Source organism: Balaenoptera musculus, chromosome 3 (assembly GCF_009873245.2).
Source record: "Balaenoptera musculus isolate JJ_BM4_2016_0621 chromosome 3, mBalMus1.pri.v3, whole genome shotgun sequence".
In the NCBI taxonomy this organism is placed as follows: domain Eukaryota; kingdom Metazoa; phylum Chordata; class Mammalia; order Artiodactyla; family Balaenopteridae; genus Balaenoptera; species Balaenoptera musculus.
In genome coordinates, this window is record NC_045787.1 from 63222123 (window position 1) to 63246044 (window position 23922).

Consider the following 23922-nt stretch of genomic DNA (forward strand, 5'->3'; position numbering starts at 1 on the left):
TACTTTATGCTGAAGAAGTTTAATTAGCATAGGTATTTTGTGGCCCTGTTTGTGAATAAAAACCTCTGCTCAAGACTTTTGTATTCCTAAAATACCACGACCCTCCAACGTTGTCTGACCAGCTGGCTTTTGAATCTATGCAGTATAGTTTTTTTTGTAGACAACTAACATGCCATAGAATGAAAAGAAACAATGATTGACTTCTTGGAGGGTCAACTGGAATGGGTTCAGTCATGAAAAGGGGACCCACAAACCTCACACAGCCCCAAGCAGCATTAGACTCCTTTTTTTTGTAGAAGAAAAACTACTTTCTTCAAATTGCTTCATACAATAAACCAGGTATTCAAATGAACACGCCAGGATAAATGTTTTGCTTGGTTTAATTGAATCAGTTTACCAGAATCAAAGGAAATCCAGGCGATTGTGTTTCTGTGAAACTTTTGCATCAAACTAAGGTACTCACTGTGGATGTTTACATGTTACAGGTCAAGAATATTTGACATGTCGGTGTTTAGGCATAGCATTTATTTTGTTCAGACCCATTAGAACTTTTACACCAAAATGACCTCTTGCTCCTACTCTTATTTGTAGTCAGGGGCTACCTCTCTTACTAGGTGGATTTTGTTCACCTCCTGGCTTGAAAATGTCTTCAAAGATAATTAGTCATAATTCAGTTTTTTACTTTCTAATCACTTTTAATTTTGGTGCAAAGTATTTTTTTTAACATCTTTATTGGAGTATAATTGCTTTACAATGGTGTGTTAGTTTCTGCTTTATAACAAAGTGAATCAGTTATACATATACATATGTTCCCATATCTCTTCCCTCTTGCATCTCCCTCCCTCCCACTCTCCCTATCCCACCCCTCTAGGTGGTCACAAAGCATAAAGTATTTTTTGACAGCTGGATCATCCTCATTTTTTTTTTATAAATTTATTAATTTATTTATTTTTAGCTGTGTTGGGTCTTCGTTTCTGTGTGAGGGCTTTCTCTAGTTGCGGCGAGCGGGGGCCACTCTTCATCGCGGTGCGTGGGCCTCTCACTATCGCGGGCTCTCTTGTTGCGAAGCACAGGCTCCAGACGCGCAGGCTCAGTAGTTGTGCCTCACGGGCCCAGTTGCTCCGCGGCATGTGGGATCTTCCCAGACCGGGGCTCGAACCCGTGTCCCCTGCATTGGCAGGCAGATTCTCAACCACTGCGCCACCAGGGAAGCCCCATCCTCATTTATTAAACACATCTCTATATTTTTCTGAGCTATTTCCTCGAGTCACATCTACCTTAAGAATTCGACTTGCCCTATGCATCTCTTCCTTTTACTTGGCTGTTCCTGAGTTATATCCTTTATAATAAAACTGTAACTATAAGCATAAAAAAAGAAAAGAAAAAAGAATTCGACTTGCCATCACTAATGAATTCATGGGTGGGCATCAAATTCTGGAGCTGGTTCCTTAATAATAATACTGAAAATCTTTTGTAAAATGGCAATGTCACATGCCGTTTTATGGCAGAGTATACATTTCTATAGTTATTTTTAACCTTGTTGGGGGTCATGGATTCCCCAAAAGAATATGATGGAAGCAGTCTCCTCTCAGAAAAATGAACATATGAATATATGCACACATTTGCATATCATTTTTAAAAGTTTGTGGACCTCTAGAGATTATTTAGTGATACTCTAGGGTTAAGAACTTTTGTTCTAAGGGGACACTTTCAAAAGAGATAGCATTTATTTTGATTTATAGGGCAGACTCTTTTGAAGAGAGAAATGTTAGGTAACTGAATGGGGCCAGATGTATCCTGGAACATTAGGTTAAGATCGTTGAGGAGAGGAACATTTGATAGAAGCGAAATAACTTCTGGACCATTTCTTTCCAAGCTAAGAATATTGCCCAGCCTCATAAAAAGGATCTTTTCCACGGGTACACATAGTTATAAGGCCACTGATCTCTCTCCAAGAACACAGGCTACCGTAGAAAGGATGACATGCGCTTTGGGAAAGAGTCACTTTTCCCCTGTGTCTAACCCTTAAGTGTGATGTAACAGTCTTTGGAGAAAGAGTTATGTTTACTCATTTTTTCCTCACCTTAATCTGCCCTTTAGCACATGGTGACTTTTTCTTCTCACAAATGATACGGCTAATTGCAAACAGGAAGATTGCCATTCCTGTGATCTAGAAGGATTCTGCTCCCGGGTAAACAGCCAAGAACTTTTGTTAGAGAGAAGGAAGATAGAGGAAAGGGAATTGACCTTTTCTGGTGTGTGTTCTATGCTGGACCTTTGAAGTGGTGCCTTTCATAAGCCTGCTCATGACAAGCAAGAGCAACAGGAAAGCAAACTGGACCGAACCCTGGGCCAGTTAGTCCCATTACTTCGAGCTTTTGTTTCCTCATCTATAAAATGGAGATAATAATGCTTACTTTAAAGGGATTTTTTATGATATAGGAGAGAGTGTGTGTCAGATGGTTAGCACATGCCTGGCATGTAATGAGCATACAAGTACCCACCTCAGTTGATTTTGTATTTTCGAGGGTGATAGTTTTGTTTTTATCAACTCAGAACACAATAGAACATCACATCATTGTTGCTTTTTAAAACTAGCGTCCTCCAGCAGACAGGCTACATGGTTGGGCACTGTTTAAATATTTTAATACTTTTAATATGTGATTGTGCCTTCCTTTTAGGACACTTAAAGTGTTTGGTCCAGGTGGCAAGCTATATAATCAGGTTAATTTTCCTGGACCCTGAACTTCTCTTGGACGTGAAAGCATCACTGTCACTCTGAAACCAGCACCCACCTTAACTTACGTATTCATTTATTCATTTGTCACTGATCAAAAAAAATATTTATTGTGAGCTGAATAACACCAAGTGTGGGGATACAGTACCAAATGTGTCTCAGGAAAGCCCATCTGGGAAGCAAAGGGGAAGAGTTCACCTGCTGGCTTTCTACCTGGTATTGTTTGAACTCTTGCTGCCCAGGAACTCCCCTGAGCTTCTGGTCTACCTATGCCTGAATCTTCTGCCTCAGCATCAGCAGGGAGGGGCCAGGGTAGGGGCTGGAGGATTGTGGATGGGACACTTGGGCCTGTTAGAAACCCTGACTGATAGCAACGCAAGGCACCCAGATTTGTGGCATAGATCTGCTCAGTAATGCAAAGCGTCAGCTTACCCTCTGCTTCACTTTCACAGTGGGTGTTTGATTTACAACTTGTATGTAACAGGTTGGCTCCTTGTTATAAGTCAGCTCTCTTGATGATCCTCCTCTGCCTTTAACATGTGTGTTTTCCTGTTTCCTTGACCCTCTGTCTTCAACTCACATCTCCACAGCCTCACAGACCAGAACCCTCCGACTTCCCCCCAGGGAAAACTGAACTGCATTTTGTCATTTCATTTCTGGTATGTCTATTTTCTTTTCATGGAGGATATTTTGACTTTTTTTAGGGCCCTTTCACAAGATGATCAAGATGACATCCACCTAAAACTGGAGGATATAATTCAACTGGTAAGTTCAGCTGTGGTCTTATCCTGCACAAATATATGTAAGACTTACCTCTCAAAGGCAAGCACTGTGCCCATAACTGGACTGTATATTCTGTCGCTGCAACTGTGTGAGAAGAACCAGATTTGGCTTGGGGTTTAGCAGTTGGTCCGTGATGTTAACGCCGGCTGATATTTCTGAGCTTTCTGCCCTTTCTTCATAGCTGGAATCTAGGGTGGACTTTGTACTCCAAGCAGCTGCACTGAGCTGGCCGGCACCTTGCTTCCAGGTGTGTTTCATTCCCTGCCCTCATCTCTTGCAGATGGACTGTGCAAAGGCTGAGTGCTTTGAGACCTTGTCGGCCATGGAGCTGGCTGAGCAGATCACCCTCCTGGACCACATCGTTTTCAGAAGCATTCCCTACGAGTGAGTGTGCCCTCACAGCAGCAGGTCCCTGCAGGCAGGGCCGGCTGCCTTACAGCTGACATTGCTCCTCAGCAGATGTGTGTGCGCAGAGCTGTGGCTCTTAATCTTATGTTGGTTTGGTCCCACTTGAATGTCTTTTGGTTCCACTTTATGTTGGAAATATTTATATGGAAATATTGGGAACTCTCAGGATGGTCACTCTTGTGTTTCTGTATGTACTACAGTTACCATAGAATGCGAAGTTCTCTGTCCTCTCACATCTTTGTGTTATAGAAACCTCAATACGGTATAACAGTGGTTCTCAAACTTATGGTGCCTAAAATCATTTGGGAGACCTGTTAAAAATGTACATCCCTAGGTACCGGCCCCTGCCCACCCCCTCGCCAGAGATCCTGATTCCAGTAGGTTTGAGGCCCAGGAAACTTCATTTTCAGTGAGACTCCCAGATAATTCTGCGTGGTCTAAGACTATACTTTGAGAAACACTGATGTTGGGAAATTCTGTAAATTCTGCTGCAATTTTCCCCCCACGTCCATAAATCAGCAGGTATTGCTGAGCATCGAGACTCCGGAACAGCGTAGACTCCCAAGACAGTGCTTTGCACAGAGCACACTTGGAGTGGGTATCTGCCGAGTGAACGCTGTCATGTCACGTAATGAGCATCTGTGTCACTACTGCCTTTTAACTGCCTCGTGTGCAGAGTAAGGGAGGCTCTTTAAGCCCCCTCCTGCTGTCCTAATCAGTAGCTCCACAAACAAGGCCTTGTTTGGACAAGTAACAACTGTTGGCATAAGTCCCCTGTGAAATTATAACTAAATGAAAGGTCAGGGAGGGGCTGGCTAAGAGGTATGAGTGTGGTCCATGTCGTGTGCAGAGAAGAGGACATCCAGGATGATGGAGGCTCAGGCGTAGCCGTGTTGCTGGTCGGAGCTACAGTATAAGGGGCAGGGCCGGAAGATGCTCCTGCAGACTTTCTTTTATGCATTTTATCTTATTTCCCTCTTTCAGCAATTGTAGGCCCATCCATGAACATGGGGAAAAAGGGAACGTGGCCCCTTGGCCGTACAAATGAACCCACTGACTATTTGATGACTTGAGCTAGGAGTGCAGTGCCTCTTCCCCCCACCTCCTGACTATCCTCCAGTGCGGTGAGGATTCAGGAGGGAGGGGAGCATGACCACTATGGAAGAGGAGAAACGGCAAAGCCTGAATCTTTGTGGTTGCCCTTGGTGTGGTCTCTTCCCGGGACCCTTCTCACCTCTCCTCCTCTGTGCCGCTGTGAACATGTACCAATCTTCATCCGTGGAAAAAGCACATCTTTATGTCCAACAGCCTTGCAGGATGGGAACAGTACCACCCACGTCAAGGGACTCAGTCAACATTGCTGGATTAAGAATGTGTCAGAGTAATTTCATTTTATTTTTGGTAATGCCTTGACAAAATAATTCCTGTATGCTCCAGCTTGATTGTCCCTTGCTTGCTGTGATCCGGTGACCCACTCACGAGTGAAATGAAGGAGCAGGGATGTTATTCGGAAGACAGACCTTCCTCCAGGCTGAGCTCCCACCACCGTAACTGCCTTCATCACATGAACGGGCTGCAAAGTGCTAACACCAGCATTTGTTCATTCGGCCCTTACCACGTGTACTGTTCCGGGCTCTGGGGAGAACAAAGGAAAGTCCCTGCCCATGGAATTGACATTCTCCTGGAGACTGTCAGAGCAAAGTGGAGGAAAACATGCTGTTCTTGATTAACATTTTTGGTAGTGATGGATTTTTCAAGCCTTCTGCTAAGGCTTAAGATTTTTTTAAAGCTGATCCAGGGAAAATGATCTTGGTTTCTGAGTTAGCACTTAAGCTCTTTATTCCTCCTGTCATTGTTTTCCAATTTCAGAGAAGCCTTTATAATGATCCTAATAGGGACCCGGTTCCAAATATTTATAAGAGAAAGCTGAAACTGAAGAATCTTTTTCATTTTGGCATCAAGTGGTGAAATGGTAGAATTGAGCTAAAATTCATTTGAGATGGAACAGCAGGAGTTGGGCAATGTCAAGTTTAATGTATATAATATTCATAATAATTATTCAGGATCATAGGCACCCTTAAAAAACTTAATTGATTTTGTGTTTTGTTTTGAATTTTCAGAGAATTTCTTGGGCAGGGGTGGATGAAGCTGGATAAAAATGAAAGAACACCTTACATTATGAAAACCAGCCAACACTTCAATGATGTGAGTAACCATAAAAATAAAACCTTGTGTGGGAGTGTTATAGGAAGATGAGTATCAGGGTCTTTAGATGCCTTCTCTAAATTAAAGGAAGTCTGCCACCCACTTTTTAAACAAAACTGATGGAATGTTAAAAAAAAAAAAATAAGCTTAAATCTCCTCTAAGAGTTCACAGTGATGTGATAACTTCCAGTTACCTTCCAGACGTAAGAGGTTCACATTTGATGGTACAGTAGTCTGGTAAGTGCTCAATGATGCATAGGTAGCTGCTGTTATTTTTATCATGATCATCATTACTTCATGGTCGTAGATTGACTAATTCTAACAGCACTGTGTCACTGGCCCCTGGTGACACTGGTGATGGTAAGGCTGGGTTGGTACAGCTGCTCCTCGTCATTACTGACGTCATTCAGTCCCAATACATTCCAGGGTGGGAAGGAACCTCTTTGAGCGTAATTACAGTGACACTGAGACTGTGTGCAAAGGTAACCAGCTGTCGGTCCATCTCCCCCTCTGCTCTTCTGCAGCAGTAAGATGGAGTTGCTTTTATACCCTCCTACTCCCTATTGGTGCTGTTCTAATGGTCTTAGTCCTGTGGAAGAACCACAGATGTTGGAATGTCTTCAGGGCTATCCCGGCAAAGGGAAGGCTCCCTTTTCAATTCTACTAAAGTACGGTAAAAGGAGTAATGATAATGTTTAAAAAAAAAGACTACTAGGAAACCTGTAGGTAAATTAATGTCATCCAGAATCAAAATACAAAACAACAGTGCAAATTCCCAAGACAGTGCTTTGCTGAGGGTACATGTGGAATAGATGTTATTACATAATAAGCATCAAATGCCACTGCTTCCTAAAGGACAGGACACATGACCTGTCTGGGCCACTCTTTGAGAAGCAGAGCCCCTTCTGTGCACAATAAACCTTTTTTTTTTCTTTTTTGCCTGTGCTGTACATACACTTGGGATGAAATGGACACTCAAATCAGAGGTTCAGTCCCAGGCTCCATACCCACATGTCTCTACTTGGGTGGCCACTTGCACTGTGTCCACATTGCAAATGGAACTCATCATCATCACCTCCCAGACCCACCAAGCCTGCTTCTTCATCTTATTCTCTGTTCTTGGTCTTGGGTAATGACCCCACTAGCCACTCACTCAACCAAGCATGGAATCTAGAGGTCATCTTCGACTCCTTCTCCTTTCCCCACCTCGCTCACCCCTCAACATGTTAGTGAACCCTCAATCTACACGTCTCAGACTCTTCTTTTCCCCTCCCTTCCCAATGCCATAATCTTGATTTGGCCTTTCATTCTTTTCTCCAAGAGCTCCTAACTCACTATCTCCCCACCCCCGTCTCACTGCCACCCAACCCTTTCTGCACACAGTGTCACGGAAATAACTTCCCTCAGAGGCCCATCTAATTACATCTCTTTGATGAAATTTTGTCCGTGGCTTCCTCTCACCTTCACAATACGGCCCCAGCCGCTCAACCTGGCCTGCAGGAGCCCTGCCTCCTGCCATCCTTGTCTCCCACCAACCCCCGTGCTCCTCGGACAGCTGCCAGATTCTCCATGCCACCACGCCTTCCCCCTCTGTCCCTTTGCAGACACTCCTCTACTTTGATGGGAAGCAGTAGCTAGCTCTTCCTCACCCTTCAGGGTTCAGTGCAGGCACGATCTCTTTCCTCTGTACTAGGCCACATGCCCCATGCTGCCTCTACTTCTCAATCTCCCCCTCCACACAGCCCTAGCTTTGCGTTTCGCTTTGTGGTATTGACTTGTTTCTGTCTGCCTCTCCTCACCTTCCCACCTAACCAGGCTCAGCGCCTTAAGGTCAAGGAGACTGATTTATTTATTTTTCTTGTTCCCACAACCTAAAAGAATGGTCCTTACTAGGTGCTCAGTACAAAATAATTTCTTTAATAAATATGCACAATGATAGTTCTGAGGCCCTGTGAGATTTAAAATACCTATGGAATTATCAAAGAATTGGTGTACTCATCAGATTTAATGTTTGGATATAAGATTATGGACCCTAGATTCCCTTTATTAGTAATCAATCCTGTTCTAGCCTTTTCCTTTCCGTATTCTAAGTGTTGAGCCTCTTAAGCTGCCTCTTTTTCTCTTGGCTTTAACTAATAGAATTACAGTGCTTAGCCTTGAAACTATAGGTCCCTTTAACTGCTGGTGGAAAAAAAATTCAGCAAGATGAGAAGATGAAACTGTTCTCTCTTCTGCACCTAAGGGTTTCTGGTTTGAGAGTTGGTAGGTTAGAGTTTGATTTGATTGGGGGGAAATGTGTTTTCTTTGTGATAACTGAGGCTTCCTAGAGTGACTATCCCCACACTGTTGGGACCCAAGGAACATTGGGAGAGGCCCCAAGAAGTGAAACCCCTGATCTGCAAAGGTTGCCATTCCTCAGGGGTTAGCTCATTCTCTGCCATTCTCTCAATAATTACTGGAAATGACTCCTTCATCAAAATTACTGATTAGCAAAATCACCTCTTCCCCCAACAAGCTGATCCCGAACAACCCGTCTCTTCACTCAGGATGAGCAGGTGTTCATTCGTGTGTTGTTATTGTTATCATTTAGTTTCTTCAGAAGGTTGATATCTAGATGGACCTTGATCTCGCATCCCTTGACACCTGCTTTGCTGACATTTCTGTAGGTAATTCAGGTATCGTGCCTGCATGAATTGCTTTGACACTTAGCTGCCCTCTCTTGGCTTTTCCATTGTCTCAGATGAGTAACCTGGTGGCCTCCCAGATCATGAATTATGCGGATGTCAGCTCCCGAGCCAACGCAATTGAGAAGTGGGTGGCCGTGGCGGACATCTGCCGGTGCCTGCACAACTACAATGGCGTGCTGGAGATCACCTCAGCCTTAAACAGAAGTGCCATCTACCGGCTGAAGAAAACCTGGGCCAAGGTGTCCAAGCAGGTGAGCATCAGCGGGCGACACCTCCCGCTGCCGCGAGGAGGAGATGACACTGGGAGATCAGAGCCAAGATAAATATTACTGATTAGGAAATAATTAGCTGAAAGGAGCAGCTCCGTTGCCAAAGAAAGGTGCCAACATGGGTAATTACTGTGCTCTTACCACTTAATTGATTCCGCTCATATACATTTCTAAATGGTTAATTTAGAAAAGAAAATACAAACCAAAATATTCATTATAACATATCTGGGGACAACTTCAGACAATGTGGTTGACAGTCAGGAGCTGTTCCCTGAATTATTTAGGGAGGGCGCATTGATTCCAAGTGGGCACAGTGATGTCCGTGGATCCATTCTTTCTCCCTCAAAGTAAAGGTACAAATGCCTTAGGGCCAAAGACCAGGGACAGAGGGCCTCCATGTTCACCTCTTCTTTGTCATTCAGGTAGTCAAGTTTGGGCACAATGACTTGAATGTGAAGAAATATAACTTTCTTAATTTTCTTTTAATTGGACTTAGCTTGTTCATGCTTATTTTTTCCTTCAGATAATTTCAAGATTCAAGTGACATCACCATTTTCCCCCTGCTCTTCCTCCTTTTCTTCCCCCTGAGTGTCAGTGGGTGTTAGGGAGGGCTTTTCCAGGCTTGTGGAAGGCTGTGTGCACCCACTGGCCTCCTGCTGTAGTCTTTGGCAGTTTAGTCCTTGGGTACAAGCCGCTGTGAGTTGACTGTGCCTTGTGTTCAAATGGTCATCCTACCCTGCCAGGAACATGGCATGGTTATTGCACGCAGGGAGCTTGGCTGACCTCACCTCCCCTTCATCTCTCACTGGCTCCGCTGATTCTCTGAGATGGGGTGCATATTACCTCTACTACAGGCTGTGGTGCCCCTTGCTGATCCCTAGTGGGCAGGCTAATTCTTCATTACTAGATAACTCACTTGACCCTCTCAAAGGGTGTTGGGGGAATTTTCTAGGCTCCTCCATGTCCCATGGGCGCCAGAGGCTAGGAGTGTTTATGCCAGGCCCTCTCTGCATATCCTTCTTTCACAGACCACTGTGCCTGCCTTGTTGTGACCACCCAAAGTTGGTGACGGGTGTCTTCAGGGTGCCCACCTCCAGGGTTTCAGGCAGGAAGAATAGCATATATTCTGCTGACATTTCCTCAAAGCTGTCTGGTTTCTGTTGCCCCTTCTGAGGGTTTAAGCCCCTCTCAGAGACATTGCTTCTTACTCTATTCTATTTTCTTTGCTCTCTCCAAGCCTTTTAAATTCCTCCCTATGTAGCAAGAAACCAAGCCTAAGTCATATCTTTTATCCCCTCCCCCCATTCCTTAGTAAAAATGGAATGCTCTAAGAATCCCAAGTTTGGCCCCTAGAACTGGCAAATTCTTCTATGAATAAAGCCTGGACCTTGCAAATAAAAACCACAGCTTTTATAAAAACTGTTTTTAAAAAACTTTTAATGTTGAGATCATTGTAGGTCCATATGCAATTATAAGAAATAATAGAAATCCCTTCCACCCTATACCCAGTGTCCCCCAGTGGTAACATCTCGCATAACTACAGACAATATCACAACCACAAAATTAACCATTGGTACCATCCACCAATCTTATACAGACTTCATTACTTTTACATGTATTCATTTGTGTGTATGCATGTGTGTGTGTGTTTAGTGTGCTTTTATTACAGGGATAGATGCATGTAATCACCACCAGAGTGAAGGTACAGAACAGTTCTATCAGTAGGATCCCTCCTGCCACCCTTTTATAGCGCCAGCCACCTTCCCCCCTCTCCCTCCCTAACTCCTGGCAACCACAGATCTATTTTCCATCTCTGTAATTTTGTCATTTCAAGAATGTTGTATAAATGGAATCATGCAGTATATGACATTTTGAGATTGCCTTTTTTTAAACTCAGAATAATTCCTTTGCAATCCATTCAAGTTGTTACATGTATCAATTCTTAGTTCCTTTTTATTGTTGAAGGGTACCTCCTGGTGTAGATATATGACATTTCGTTTAACCGTTCACCCCTTGAAGGACATCTGGGTTGTTTTCAGTTTCAGCTATTACAAATAAAGCTGCTATGAACATTCATGAATATGTTTTCTGTGACTATAAGTTTTCATTTCTCTGGGATAAATGCCTAAGAGTGCGATTGCTGGGTCATATGGTAATTGTGTATTTAGTTTTATAAGAAACTGCCACTCTTTTCTAGAGAGGCTCTACCATTTTACATTCCTATCAGGAGTGTATGAGTAAACCAGTTTCTCCACATTCTTGTCAGCATTTGGTGTTATCACTATTTTTAATTTTAGCCATTTTGAAATCTCACCATTGTTTTAATTTGCACTTGCTAATGGCTAATAATGTTAAACATCTTTTCATGTGCTTGTTTGCATCTGTATATCCTCTTCAGCAAAATGCCTACTCATGTCTTCAGCTCATTTTTAAATTAGATTGTTTGGTGTGTTTACCTTTGAGATTTGAGAGTTCTTTCTATATTCCTCCACTTTATTCTTCTCTTTCAAAATTATTTTAGCTACCTTAGGTGCTGTGACTTCCATATAAATTTTAGGATAAAAACTCTGTCTTAAAAGCTTTACTGAGATTTCCATTGGAATTCCATTAAACCAATCAATTTAGGGAGAATTGACATCTTTACTACACTGAGTCTTCCAGTCCATAAACACAGTATTTCTCACAATTTCTTTAGGTTTTCTTTGATTTCTTAAATCAGCATTTTGAAATCTTCAATATACAAGTCCTGTATATGTTTTGTTAGATTTATGCCTAAATATTTCATTTTCTTTGAAGATATTTAAATGTTCTTGTGGTTTTAATTTTGGTTTCCACACATTCATTGTTAGTACATACAAATGTAATTGATTTTTTTGTGTTGGTCTTGTGTCCATAACCTGGCTGAACTCACTTATTAGTCCTAGGAGCTTTTTTGTAGATTCCTTGGAATTTTCTACGTAGACAATTATGTCACTTGTAAATAGGAACAATCTTATTTCTTTCTTTCCAATTTATATGCCTTTTATTTCCTTTTCTTGCCTTATTGCTCTGGCTAGACTTTCCAATGCTTTGTTGAATAAGGTAGTAAGAGAGGACATTCTTACCTTGTTCTTAATCTTGGGGGGAAAGCTTTCAGTTTTTCACCATTAAGGATGGTGTTAGCTGCAGGCTTTTTGTAAATGCTTTTCTTAAAATTGAGTAGGCTACTTTCTCTTCCCTAGTTTTTGAGAGATTTATGATGAATGGGTATTGTAATAGTATTTTTATTTTATTTATTTTTATTTTTTAATTTTGTTAATTTTTTAGTTTTTTTAACATCTTTATTGGAGTATAATTGCTTTACAATGTTGTGTTAGTTTCTGCTGTATAACAAAGTTAATCAACTATACATAAACATATATCCCCATATCTCCTCTCTCCTAAGTCTCCCTTCCACCCTCCCTATCCCACGCTCTGGGTTGTCACAAAGCACCAAGCTGATCTCCCTGTGCTATGTGGCTGCTTCCCACTAGCTATCTGTTTTACATTTGGTAGTGTATATATGTCCATGCCACTCTCTCACTTCATCCCAGCTTACCCTTCCCCCTCCCCATGTCCTCAAGTCCATTCTCTACGTCTGCATCTTTATGGAATAGTATTTTTAAAGTGGGCTTCAAACAGCTATATCAGAATCCAAAAGCTGGACACTGACCCCTTGGTCATGGCTGGGTTTTGCCTCCCTCTAAGGCGGTGGTGGCCTCAGCCATTAGGCACGGGATACAAAGAGCATATTATCCTGTCACACACATGTCACATTTCATCAGAGTCGGTATTGGTCAGTCCATAGCCAAGCAACAGAATATGTGCTTTGATGACTTGGAAATTAACAGTCGAAAAGATTCATCATGAAAACTCCCTGACACAAGACCTGTCCTTTAAGATTCCCTATTCAACATGTGCTTTTCAGTTCTTTAAGTTCCTAAGTTTCTTGTACATTACAGTTTTTCTTTTCTACACATTTTCTTTCTTTTTGGCTCAATGATTAGTATAGTCACTTTTCTTCTCCACGTGTTCTTCCTCCTTTTTTTAAACATTAAATTTAAATATAATGCCCCCCTCTACACTTTGAAAGTCATATCACATCACAGTAGTCTGGCAAAGGTATCAGTAACTGCCACTGTAGAAGAGAACTGAGCATCTTTTGGTAACTTACCACCTTACCAAACCATAGGAATATTTTCATGACATACTAAGTTATTTGTTTCTTTCTAGACAAAAGCTCTAATGGACAAGCTTCAGAAGACTATTTCATCTGAAGGAAGATTTAAAAATCTCAGAGAAACGCTTAAAAAGTATGTCTATCTTAATTATTAAATTATTCATAATTCAGAAATATGTTTATATAATTTTTATAGTGTACAAATAGTCACTTACCTCCTACTTTGGTTTGAAAAGAAAAACAAATGGGAACAACTCCCATCATATAGGTGTTTTTCTGATTTCCCTTTTCATTTGGAATACTGTGGATACAGTAAGTAAATAGCTTATGGATATACTCATGGTATGCAGAGCTTTCCAAATAAGAAGAAAATATCACCATAGTAAATCAAACCACATAAAGAGTAAATCAAACTCTTTTACTATAAAGAGTTTCTTGACTTGGAATTTCTTAATCTAAACACAGTGATTTCCTGTGATTTTTTAATTTAAATATTCCAGTGCCTATTGATTATTGTTATGTATTTTTGACCTTTTATTGCTGGAGCATTCTCTCTTTCTACAGACACGCACACACACACACACACACACACGCACGCGCGCACAGAGATAGAGAGAGAGAGAGAGAGAGAGAATAAAATGTATTCTCCTGCAACTTGTTTTCTTATCATCTACTGCACATACTTGCCTTACTCTGGAAAATATTGTCCTGTGATGCCATGAGAGAAAGAAAGACTCATAGTAACAACAATGACAACAATAGTACAAGAACTATTCACTGAATACTTGCTAAATGACAGACTCTATGTGAAGTGCTTGATGTGTCTAATTTAAGCCTCACAGCAAACTAAAGAGATAAGTTTTATTGTCTCCATTTTACAGACAGGAAACTGCGGTTCAGAGAGTTTGCCCTGCATCACTTCGTAAGTGGTCAAGCAGGGACTCAAAGCCAGTTCACTCTGGATCAAAAGGCCATATTCTCAGCCTCTAGACTCCTTGAGAAAAACAAGTTCATCCCCCTTCCAAACAGCAAAGGTCTCACTTTAGCATGTAGTTGTGATATTAATTAAGTCTATACCTTCTAAAACATTTAAATACTAACTAAAACAGAAAACAAGTTTTACAAGCTCTAATTACATTGATTTTTTTTCCCACCCACTTCTTTAAGGTTGAATGTTTGCACTTTAATGAGGTGAGGGCATGGGGTTTTCCTACATGCTTTTACCCCTCAGAGAAGTGTGGCCAATGCAGATAAATACTGCAAGCAAGTCTCGCTAGCAAACGTTTGTATTTGTCTGTAAGACATCCTGTTGTTTGAAATACCATTGTCTCAAACACATAGTAAAGCACGGGCGGTAATTTTGTATCATATTCTATTGTGAGGCATATTTAAAACTCTGCATATCGTAAGTGTGCTTCTGAAAATGGAATTAAAAGACTTTATTCTTCAGGGTGGGAGCAGCACATTTGCTTCCTATTTATTTTAAATGGGGAGGTAAGTGGACACTGGTGGGAATGAGCATGACAACAGTACCTCTTGGTCTTGCAGCTGTAACCCCCCTGCTGTTCCTTATCTGGGGATGTACCTGACAGACCTGGCATTTATTGAAGAAGGAACACCAAACTTTACTGAGGAAGGCCTCGTCAATTTCTCCAAGATGAGAATGGTAGGTGAGAATTTCATACAATCAGGCTGTCTCAGTGACATCAGTGGCTTATAGAGAAGAGGCGACGTCATGGAAGTTCACTGCTTTTTACGCTCGAGGTGGAAGAGGTGGTGGACACTGGTGGTGGACCCCTGATGTTGGCTGATTCAGGAGATTTTCGCAGGCCCATTTCAGCTTGCAGTCTGGACAAAGAGGGTAGGGAATCAAGCTCCAGGGATGACTTTCTAGGACTGACCAGTGATAGATGCTGAGGCTTCTTGCTGGACAGCTGGGTTCTAAGCACCAAGTTAGAAGCAAGGAGCCCATGGACACTAGCACCCAGGGCTTGCCACTCCTGAACCTGAGGCCACCCCGTGACAGCTGTTTCCCTGATGGTGAATTCAGTATTTCCTTGCTGTTAACATTTTGTGTGGCTCATTAAAGGGCAAGAAAGCCCTGGGGCCTGGAGCATGATAGGACAGGGCTCCAGATACCTCACTGGAGGAAGGGACTGACTACTCTGGGATGGGATCCCAGAAGAATGTGCTGCAGCACAGGGCAGTACTTAGGCTTTGCTTTTGTTGTTTCTCTGTCAGATATCACACATCATCAGAGAGATACGCCAGTTCCAGCAGACTTCCTATCGAATAGACCATCAGCCAAAGGTAATATTGTGTGGTTGCAGGAGAATTTAATGAAGAAAAAAGTGGAAATTAATTAATTGGAAACAGCAGTAGAGTAGATCAATAATACCAAAAGCTGACTCAAAGAAAAGACCAATAAAACAGACAAACCTTTGGTAACTCTGAGTAAGAAAAACAAGAAAGAAAGCAAAAAGAGTATCAATTCATCATCAAATTCTATCTATTTTACATCCTGTATTTCTTGTGAAGCTGGAACCACCCCTACCACCACCACCCCTGGTCCAAACTACCAATATCTGTTACCTGGTCTACAGAATGCAAATCCATTCTACAAATTTACAGCCAGATAGAACTCTCTGAAACACACAGTGGAAGTTGTTTGCTTTATTGGCTTCCCTTTGCTCTTAGGATAAGGAAAGAAAAAAAATCTTGATGTGTCCACAAAGTCTTGCATTGTGTGGTCCCTACTCATCTTTCAAGATTCATCTCACGTCTTATACCCCCTTCCTTTCTCCATCCCAAACATAACTGGTCTTTATTACCTCTTTCTTTCTTCTTTCTTTACTTTTGTTCCTACCTTCCTCCCTCCCTCCATCCCTCCCTCCCTTCCTTCCTTCTTTTCTTTTCATTTTTTAATAGACGTTATTTTTTAGAATCATTTTAGCTTTACAGAAAATTTGAGAAGGTAAGACAGAAGATTCTCATATAACTCACAGCCAATTATCCCTATTAGTTCATGGAACCTGACCTACTTATTATGAAACTTATAAGGAAGCTTTAATAGGCCAAAAAAAAATAAGGACTTTTTGAAAAATAAGAAGAGTAAGGGAGAGCTTTCCCTACCAGATACAGACACTGAAACTGTAGTGAATAAAACAGGACTATATTGGCACAGGAATACAAACTCAATGGAGCAGGATAAAGTCCAGATGCAGATTTTGTCTATATGAAAATCTAATATGGGATAAAGGAGACGTTTAAAGAAAGCGCCAGAAAGAAACTGACCATTGTGTAAATGGAATAGGAATTTTGGCTCTCTATCTTATACCATTCACAAAAATAAGTTCCAGATGAATTCACTACTTAAATATAAAAAGAAATATTAAATTATTTAAATAAAATATAGGATAAAATTTCATGACCTTTGGGTTTGAAAGACCCTAAACACAGAATGCAAAATCTGTAAAAGACAAGCTTGATAAAGTTTGCTGAATCAAAATCTAAAACTTCTATATGACAAAGAGCAATTGTTTAAAAAGTCAAAATACAAGCAGTAGACTAGGAGACAATATTTGTAACATGCAAAACAAAGGGACAGAATAAAAGTATTCCTATAAATCTATAAGAAAAGCATAAACAACTCAATAGGAAAATTGACAAAGCTATAAGCAGGTAACTTACAGAAGAAGAAACAAGTAAATATTTGGAAAATGTTCAACTTCATTAATAAGAAAAAATGCAAATTATGAAGCATCATTATCAGCTATCAGAAAGACAAATTTTTAAAATATTGATAACAGCAAACATTAGTTAGGGTATGGGATAACAGGTGCTCTTATGTACTATAGGTACAACAATTTTGGAGGTCATTTTATGTTATCTTTTAAAATTAAAAATTGATATACCAAGTAACCGGAATTCTTATACACTGCTGGTGAGAGTAACATGGTACAACCTCTTTGGAAAACTGTGTCATTTGGAGGTTTCTTGAAATGTTAAATATGCATCTACCTTATGACCCAGGTATTTATCCAAGAGGGAATTGAAAACATGCCCATTAAAAGTCTTGTATAAAATGTTTATAGCATTTCTTAATAATAGCCAAAAATTGGAAACAGCCCAGGTGTCCATAAATAGATGAATGGATAAACAAATTGTGGTACATCTATACAATGGACCCACTACTCAGCAATGGAAGAGGACAAACCACTGAAACACACCACAATATAGGTGAATCTCAAAACATTATGCTGAGTGAAAGAAGTCAGGCACAAAAGAGTACATACTGTGTGATTCCATTTACGTGAAGTTCTAGAGCAGACAGAACATGTGATAGAAATCTGAGCAGCAATTGCTTCTGGCAGCAGGTTAATTGGGAAGCTGCATGAGGGAACTTTCTGGGATGATGGAGTTATTCTCTAGCATGCTATATATGTAAGTTACATGGGTGTTTACATTTGTCAAAACTAATCAAGCTATTAATTTTACTTATGTCTGTTATATCTCAGTAAAAATAAAGAAATATTTTCATGGAGCTACCCCATGTTCCAACATGTTCATTTTCATATCCTTTCCTTTCATTTCATTTCCAGTGTCTAGAGGACCATTCACATGTGAACACTAGGAAACATGCTAACAAGGACTTCACTGTAACTTTGTGTCATAGTGAAACATTGACAGCAACCAAACACCCATCAATATGAGATCATTAAAGAAACTCTGATATGTCGCACTGTTAATGGTGCACAGCAGTTAGAGCTCTTTGTACTGACATGGGGAGATCTCCACGACTTCTAGTTTGACAAAAGCAGAAAAAAATGTATCGTTTTGATACCACTTAGAAGGGGAAAAAATGGTTTCTGTAAGTGCATGGTAATGTCTAGAAAGACACAGAAAAACGTCTGGGAGAATACAAGTCAACTGATAACAGTGGCAATTCTTGAGGGCAGTGCCTGGGGGTGGGAGCTGACAGAGGACTAGAGATGTGTGATTTTTTTTCTTTTTTACAGTAAGAATATATTCATAATTTTTTTAGTTACCTAAAGTATTTCAATGCTTAGGAGAAAACATTGAATTGTGTCGGGTTCCATCCAGAAAATGTACATACTGGTGTTGTGAAAAAACTCAAAGTGGGGATTCCCCTTTTTTCTCCAGGTCACTCAGTACTTGCTTGACAAAGCCCTCATCATAGATGAAGATACACTGTATGAGCTGTCTCTAAAAATTGAACCTCGGCTCCCTGCTTGACGATCCAGCCTTGCCCCGAGTCCGTGGAATTTTCGTGGAAAGCAGAAGGGACAGAACTGTGCATGCCACGCCTCCCACAGTGCAGGGAGGACGGGGGTGATGGAGACGACGAAGCCAGTCTCCTTTGTCCCCCGAAGATGATGGAACCAAACGGGAATTCTGTCTCCAGCCAGGGAAGCCCAGTTGGTTGGAGTCGAAGACAGATGCTTCAGACTTGGGTGGGAAGGTGAAGAGATTGATATTTGGTAAAGCTGAGGGCACATTTGCATGAGGGAATATAAGATGGGAGGTGCTGGTAGCCATTTTAATGAAGCAGGTTAAGAAGGGGAATTTGAAACTCTGCTGCATGTTCTATTAGAACTCGGGGACGAGGGTCCATGGAAAAGACTTGTGATGTTTCGCTGGTACTTTACTGGCCCGGTGCACCTCCCAGTCTTCTCCTAGGGTTTAACTGCTTCTGTTACATTTCCTTTGTTACAGGCTTCCAGAAGAGCCGAGGCTGCCTCTGTAGGGATGGGCCGACACATAAGCAATTTCAGTCCTCAGCATGTGCATGGTTCTCAGTGCATCATAAATATTTATATTGGAGGAATGGCATGTTCTGAAACTGCTCTTTCAGTCTTTAGGCAACAGGACAGGAAAGACAGGTTGAAAGTCAGGTGGATTTGTACGTAACATTTCCATAATTAAAAACTCAGTAGCTGTGCCCCTGAGGAGCCCAGCCAGTGGCTCTCTCGAGGTGGGGGACTGGGGGGCTTCTTCCTGAGGCTGTGGAGACCAGGAAGCCAATGCCCTTGGAGAGACAGGTGCAGGCTTTGCAAAACGATGCCCACGCACCTCACCGACAAAACTGTGGAATACGACAAAAGGCCACAAAGTGCTACGGGGAAGAGTGGGTTTCAATGCTAAGTGAAAAGATACACTTAAAAATCATCTCTGCACCTTGCTGTGCTTGTTTTCTTCCCCCCCGCCGCCCCCCACCATTGGTATTGTGGGAATCTATTCTGATTTACACAAACCATTTTTAGCCTCACTATGAACGTTGATTGTATTTTTTTTTTTAAAGCTGTTTAGTGGGATTTTCTTTTTAAAACCCACCTTTCCGTGTGCTGTTGGTAGACGGTTCTTCCCCAGTCTTTAAATTTTGAGACATTTCTGAGTGAAAATATTGTTAAGTATATGGGAAATGGACCCAACCACTCAACAGCCCTTGTGTCAGAAAACCAAATGCAGGGGTTAGTCCTCCTACCCTAGGCTGGGAAAGCAACCTTGCTTCTCCCAGGATTGTTGGTTGTTGAAGAAATAGGGCTATCTCATGTTTACCTCCCTCTTCTCTTCTCAGGGAGACCTCTGCTTTCAAAGAAGAGAAAAGATATAGAGTTATTGTTACCTGAGCCTATTGCATCTGGCAGACATGAAGCATATTGATGCAGACAATGAAAAAAAATTGACCTGGCTGCTTTCTCTCTTTCTTTGCACTTTAATTATGTTGTTAGAGCTGACAGCTGACTAATAAATTCAACTTGCTGGCTCATAAGACCCAGGGAACTGATAATGTCCCACAGAGGTGGAGAATGTACATTTTTCCTGCATGGTAAGGGCCATGTCTGTACATAACTATGTAGTGAAATATCAAGTCAGTAAAAGAAAATACTTATAATATTTGAAGACCATTCCAAAAATATTTTCAATAGCTCATATTAGCCAACAGGATAGCACTAAACCCAAGGAGGGTGACTTATGGATGCTTTATTTTTATTTTTTTAAAAAAAGTTGCTCGTTTTTTCTCTTTAATTTCAAATAAGAGGTTGATGCATCTTGATGCATGATAAGAAGCATGGGTTGTTTGGATCCTAACAATGCATAACTTACAATTTGTTTCTCAATGTTCAGAAACAGAGTTTGAACTAATATATGTCAGTTGCACCAAGCACCTCAAAGTCTTGCAAAAGAATAAGAAAGTAAAGGTTAACTTTCTTGGTGCAAAAACATAGTTTTGAAGGTGAACTAAAACCAGGACAAATCAGTGAAAGGACCACACACATAGTAGTTTCAGGCAGAGCAACACGCAGAAAGGTTGATGCATCGGACTCTGCCCTTAGAGTCCCCAAAGTCTTCCAGAAGGGAGGGTGTTGTTCTGTGGGCACTGTCCCTGGAAGTTTGGACCCGTAATTCTCTGACCCAAATGTTCCAGAGGCAATGCAGCCATTCTTATTAGAGAAAAATAGGAACTAGAGGAATTTCCAAATACGTCTCCCCTTTTGGCATACAGGTTTTCCTCAACTAGTGACAAAGCTTTCAGGCCTATTTCCTGCAGGATGTTGGAAGCGCCCCCCAGTGGTCAACTTTGGGCACTGTCAGTAGTCTATGCTGACCTTTGCATTCTATTGAGAGTCACACAGCCCTCCTTCTGCTTCGTAGAGTCTGAAGCCTTGCTGGAGCTGCGAGAGAGAGAACTCCACCTCCAAGGGAGTTGCTTTTGATGACCTGCACTATTTTGGGGCCAGCTGGGAGAGAAAGTGCATTTTTCAATTTGGTCACACTTAAAATCCCCAAGAGCAATTTGTGGTTTCTTTTTGATTGTTTAAAGCACCCATCCTCTTCTGCCTTGCAAGCTTTGTGTGACTGTTGGAGCGTGCACCCCTGGCTGTGTCTGCTTATATTGTATTATATGAGACCCATTTCTGTGAGTAGATGGGAGGTCAGGCCCTAACAGCCAAGTAGGGAACACTTATATTCTTGCAAAATGAACCCAGAAAATCAGAAGTAAAATCCAGTTTCTTGCTTTCAGATGAATACCCACATTTTGTACTGTCAATGAAATTATCTTGGGGATTTTAGGGGATGCCTTTGGTTATTAACTAAGACATCCAGTTTTGCTACAGGGACAAATCTCTTACATAAGCCAATATATTATACAGATTCAGGCATTAAGTAGGATGTTGCCACTTTTCCTTAGTGTTTCTCTGAAGGAATTTAAGGAGGGAATTTTAAACAACTGTTGCAATATTTTCAACTGGCTTTCACACCAAGTCCCCATTACTGTTTGCTAAATTTCAGTACAGATACTGAATACCTTTGCAGAGAAAACTCCGTTATGTTCCAATTGGAGTGTGGGTGATGATGGACCCGCCCCTCTTTTTTTTTTTCTCACAGTGCTATAACAGACAAGACCGTGGGTCAGCAATGATTGGGCCACTTTTAAATTCTTAACTAAAAAGAGTAATGCAATAGAGGGGTTGTTCCTAATAAAATTAACTTTTATTTTAAAATAAAGGATTTTATTTAGCTTTTCTTTTCAAAGTTTTATTTTATTCCCCCTGGATGGGAAAAAAAGAAAAAAAAACCTTTCCCTTCACTTTATAAGATTTTTAAAAAACCAGCCTGTGAAGTTTATCATTTTTACTGCTGTTGAAATGGTATAAAAGATAACATATAATTTATGGCTAAAGGATAGAGCTAGGCTAATGTCCACAGCCAGAAGGAGTAAGTGAATAGGTTTCATTTTCATTTCAGAAAGACAACAGATTGTAGCTTTAAATAATGACTTGATTACAGACACCACTGTGTGAATCCTGGTAATAAGACTTGAGTCAATGAAATCTAATCAGAGTGTCATTTCTCCATGTCTGTCAGTGACTTAAAATTAAGGCAGGGCAGAGCTAAAGTAGAAAACAACCATTTTGTTGTAGGTATAAACACATGAATGATTCAGAAAATTATTCATCTTGGCTACCACACCACATGACATTAATATTAGGGTTGATTTGATTGTACTTGATCTCACTTGCTCAAGAAAAATAAGAGTTCATCAATAAATGATGTTGAACCACTGTCTTTGACACCACCGTTGATTTTTCCATGGAAAGGCAGTTGTGAAAGAGCACTGGACTGGGCATCCTAGCCCTGAGTCCTAGGCTCAGATCTACATCTAAAGCCTTAGGCCAGTGCTGAAACCTCTCTGATCCTCAGTTTCTTCATCTGTGAAATGGAGTTAATAGTGATTCCTGTGCTGCCTACCTCACAGGGCTGTCATGAGGACAAAATGGATTAGACTGTAAACTGTAAAGTGCTGTCCAAATGTGAGGTAACTTGATTACCATCCTCATCTCTCTTTTGCAGAGGATTTAAGTGTATTTCTTTGTGATTTGTATGTGTGTGTGATGGACAAACCCACGTGTTACTTTGAGAAGTATATCATTTGTGTCCAGTTGCTTTGCAAATCTACGGACATTTGTGACTCCGCCAGAGGGGTTTGTGCTGTGGCCTAACACTTGCCGGGTGAGGTGTGGGTTATGCCTGTATGCAAATTAAACTTTGCCTTTCTCGAATTCTCCAAAATCTCCTTAGTCTCTTCATTTGATTCTTTTAGCATTTTTCTATCTTGTCTCTTTCATCACAGTGGGCTCCTTCAGATATTCTTTTGTTATACTTCTGAAGTTTGGTGGGGGAAAAGGTTTAGAGGAAGCCATGCTGCAGGTACTAAAATATTAGAGAATTTGGAGGACCTCAAAAAAATATTAAGGGTCATCTAGTTCCACTGTCTCTCCAGGGCTTACGTCTTTCCTGTGCCATCGTCAGCCCAGGTTTGACCACCTCCAGGCACAGAACTCATTACTGTCCAAACAGCTCTGTTCACCTAATGGCAGCTCACAAACAGGCTGTGGAGAGAAAAGGTGCTGAGGTGGAGGCCTGGCCCAGCCGTCACTGGCTCCAACCCTGGATGATCCCCCGAGCCATCTAGAATTACTGCAATAGTTACGTGGAATAATACATATGAAAATACTTAAACTTTTGTCAAGTAGATGAAGTTGTCCTAATATTTAGAGCTGAAGGAAACATGACACAGCTGTTGAGCACGAGAGAGAACTGAGGAAAGGAAGAATGTAGGTCCCTTCTGTCCCATTGGTTTCCTTTTCCATTTCTGAAATGAGCAATCAGCCTGGTGGGGATTCAGGAACCCAGGTTCCTTTCCTCTTGTTACTTGGTCATTCCTTATGGCATCGCCCTTGCCTACTGGTCAAATCTGGGTCCTGCTAAATCCAGGCTCCAGCTGGATTCAGGAACAGAAAAGAGAATAAGCCCACGACAGGAGATCACCTTTAGAGCAAGTGATAGGGCATTTACACACTTCACTTCTGTTCCTGTCCCTATGGCAAGAGCCGGCCACATGGCCACCCTGGCCACTAGGTGTGGAAAGAGCCTCCACCCTTGGCAGGGAGTTGGCAATGATAAGAAAGGAGTACATGTCATATGACAGAGATCACATCTGAAGGGTTTTCAGAAATCTGGAATTTCTGTTGAGTCACCTGTGGAGGCTGCCATCCCATCACACCACATTTATCGTTAAGTGTGAGGATGACTAGGCCCCCAAAAGAA

General features: G+C 41.3%; 1 protein-coding gene across 5 annotated transcripts in view; it reads left to right on the forward strand.

The window, feature by feature from the left end:
* Positions 1 to 22854, forward strand: part of RASGRF2 (Ras protein specific guanine nucleotide releasing factor 2) — a 229960-nt gene extending 207106 nt beyond the window's left edge. For all 5 annotated transcript variants that reach the window (XM_036848287.1, XM_036848288.1, XM_036848293.1 and 2 more), the window contains 8 exons: positions 3442 to 3502; positions 3801 to 3904; positions 6049 to 6133; positions 8874 to 9071; positions 13341 to 13420; positions 14836 to 14953; positions 15529 to 15597; positions 18451 to 22854. In XM_036848287.1, the coding sequence (XP_036704182.1) occupies positions 3442 to 3502; positions 3801 to 3904; positions 6049 to 6133; positions 8874 to 9071; positions 13341 to 13420; positions 14836 to 14953; positions 15529 to 15597; positions 18451 to 18543 (808 nt within the window). In that variant the 3' untranslated portion in view covers positions 18544 to 22854. The remainder of the gene's footprint in view (positions 1 to 3441; positions 3503 to 3800; positions 3905 to 6048; positions 6134 to 8873; positions 9072 to 13340; positions 13421 to 14835; positions 14954 to 15528; positions 15598 to 18450) is intronic.
* Positions 22855 to 23922: the final 1068 nt, after the last annotated feature.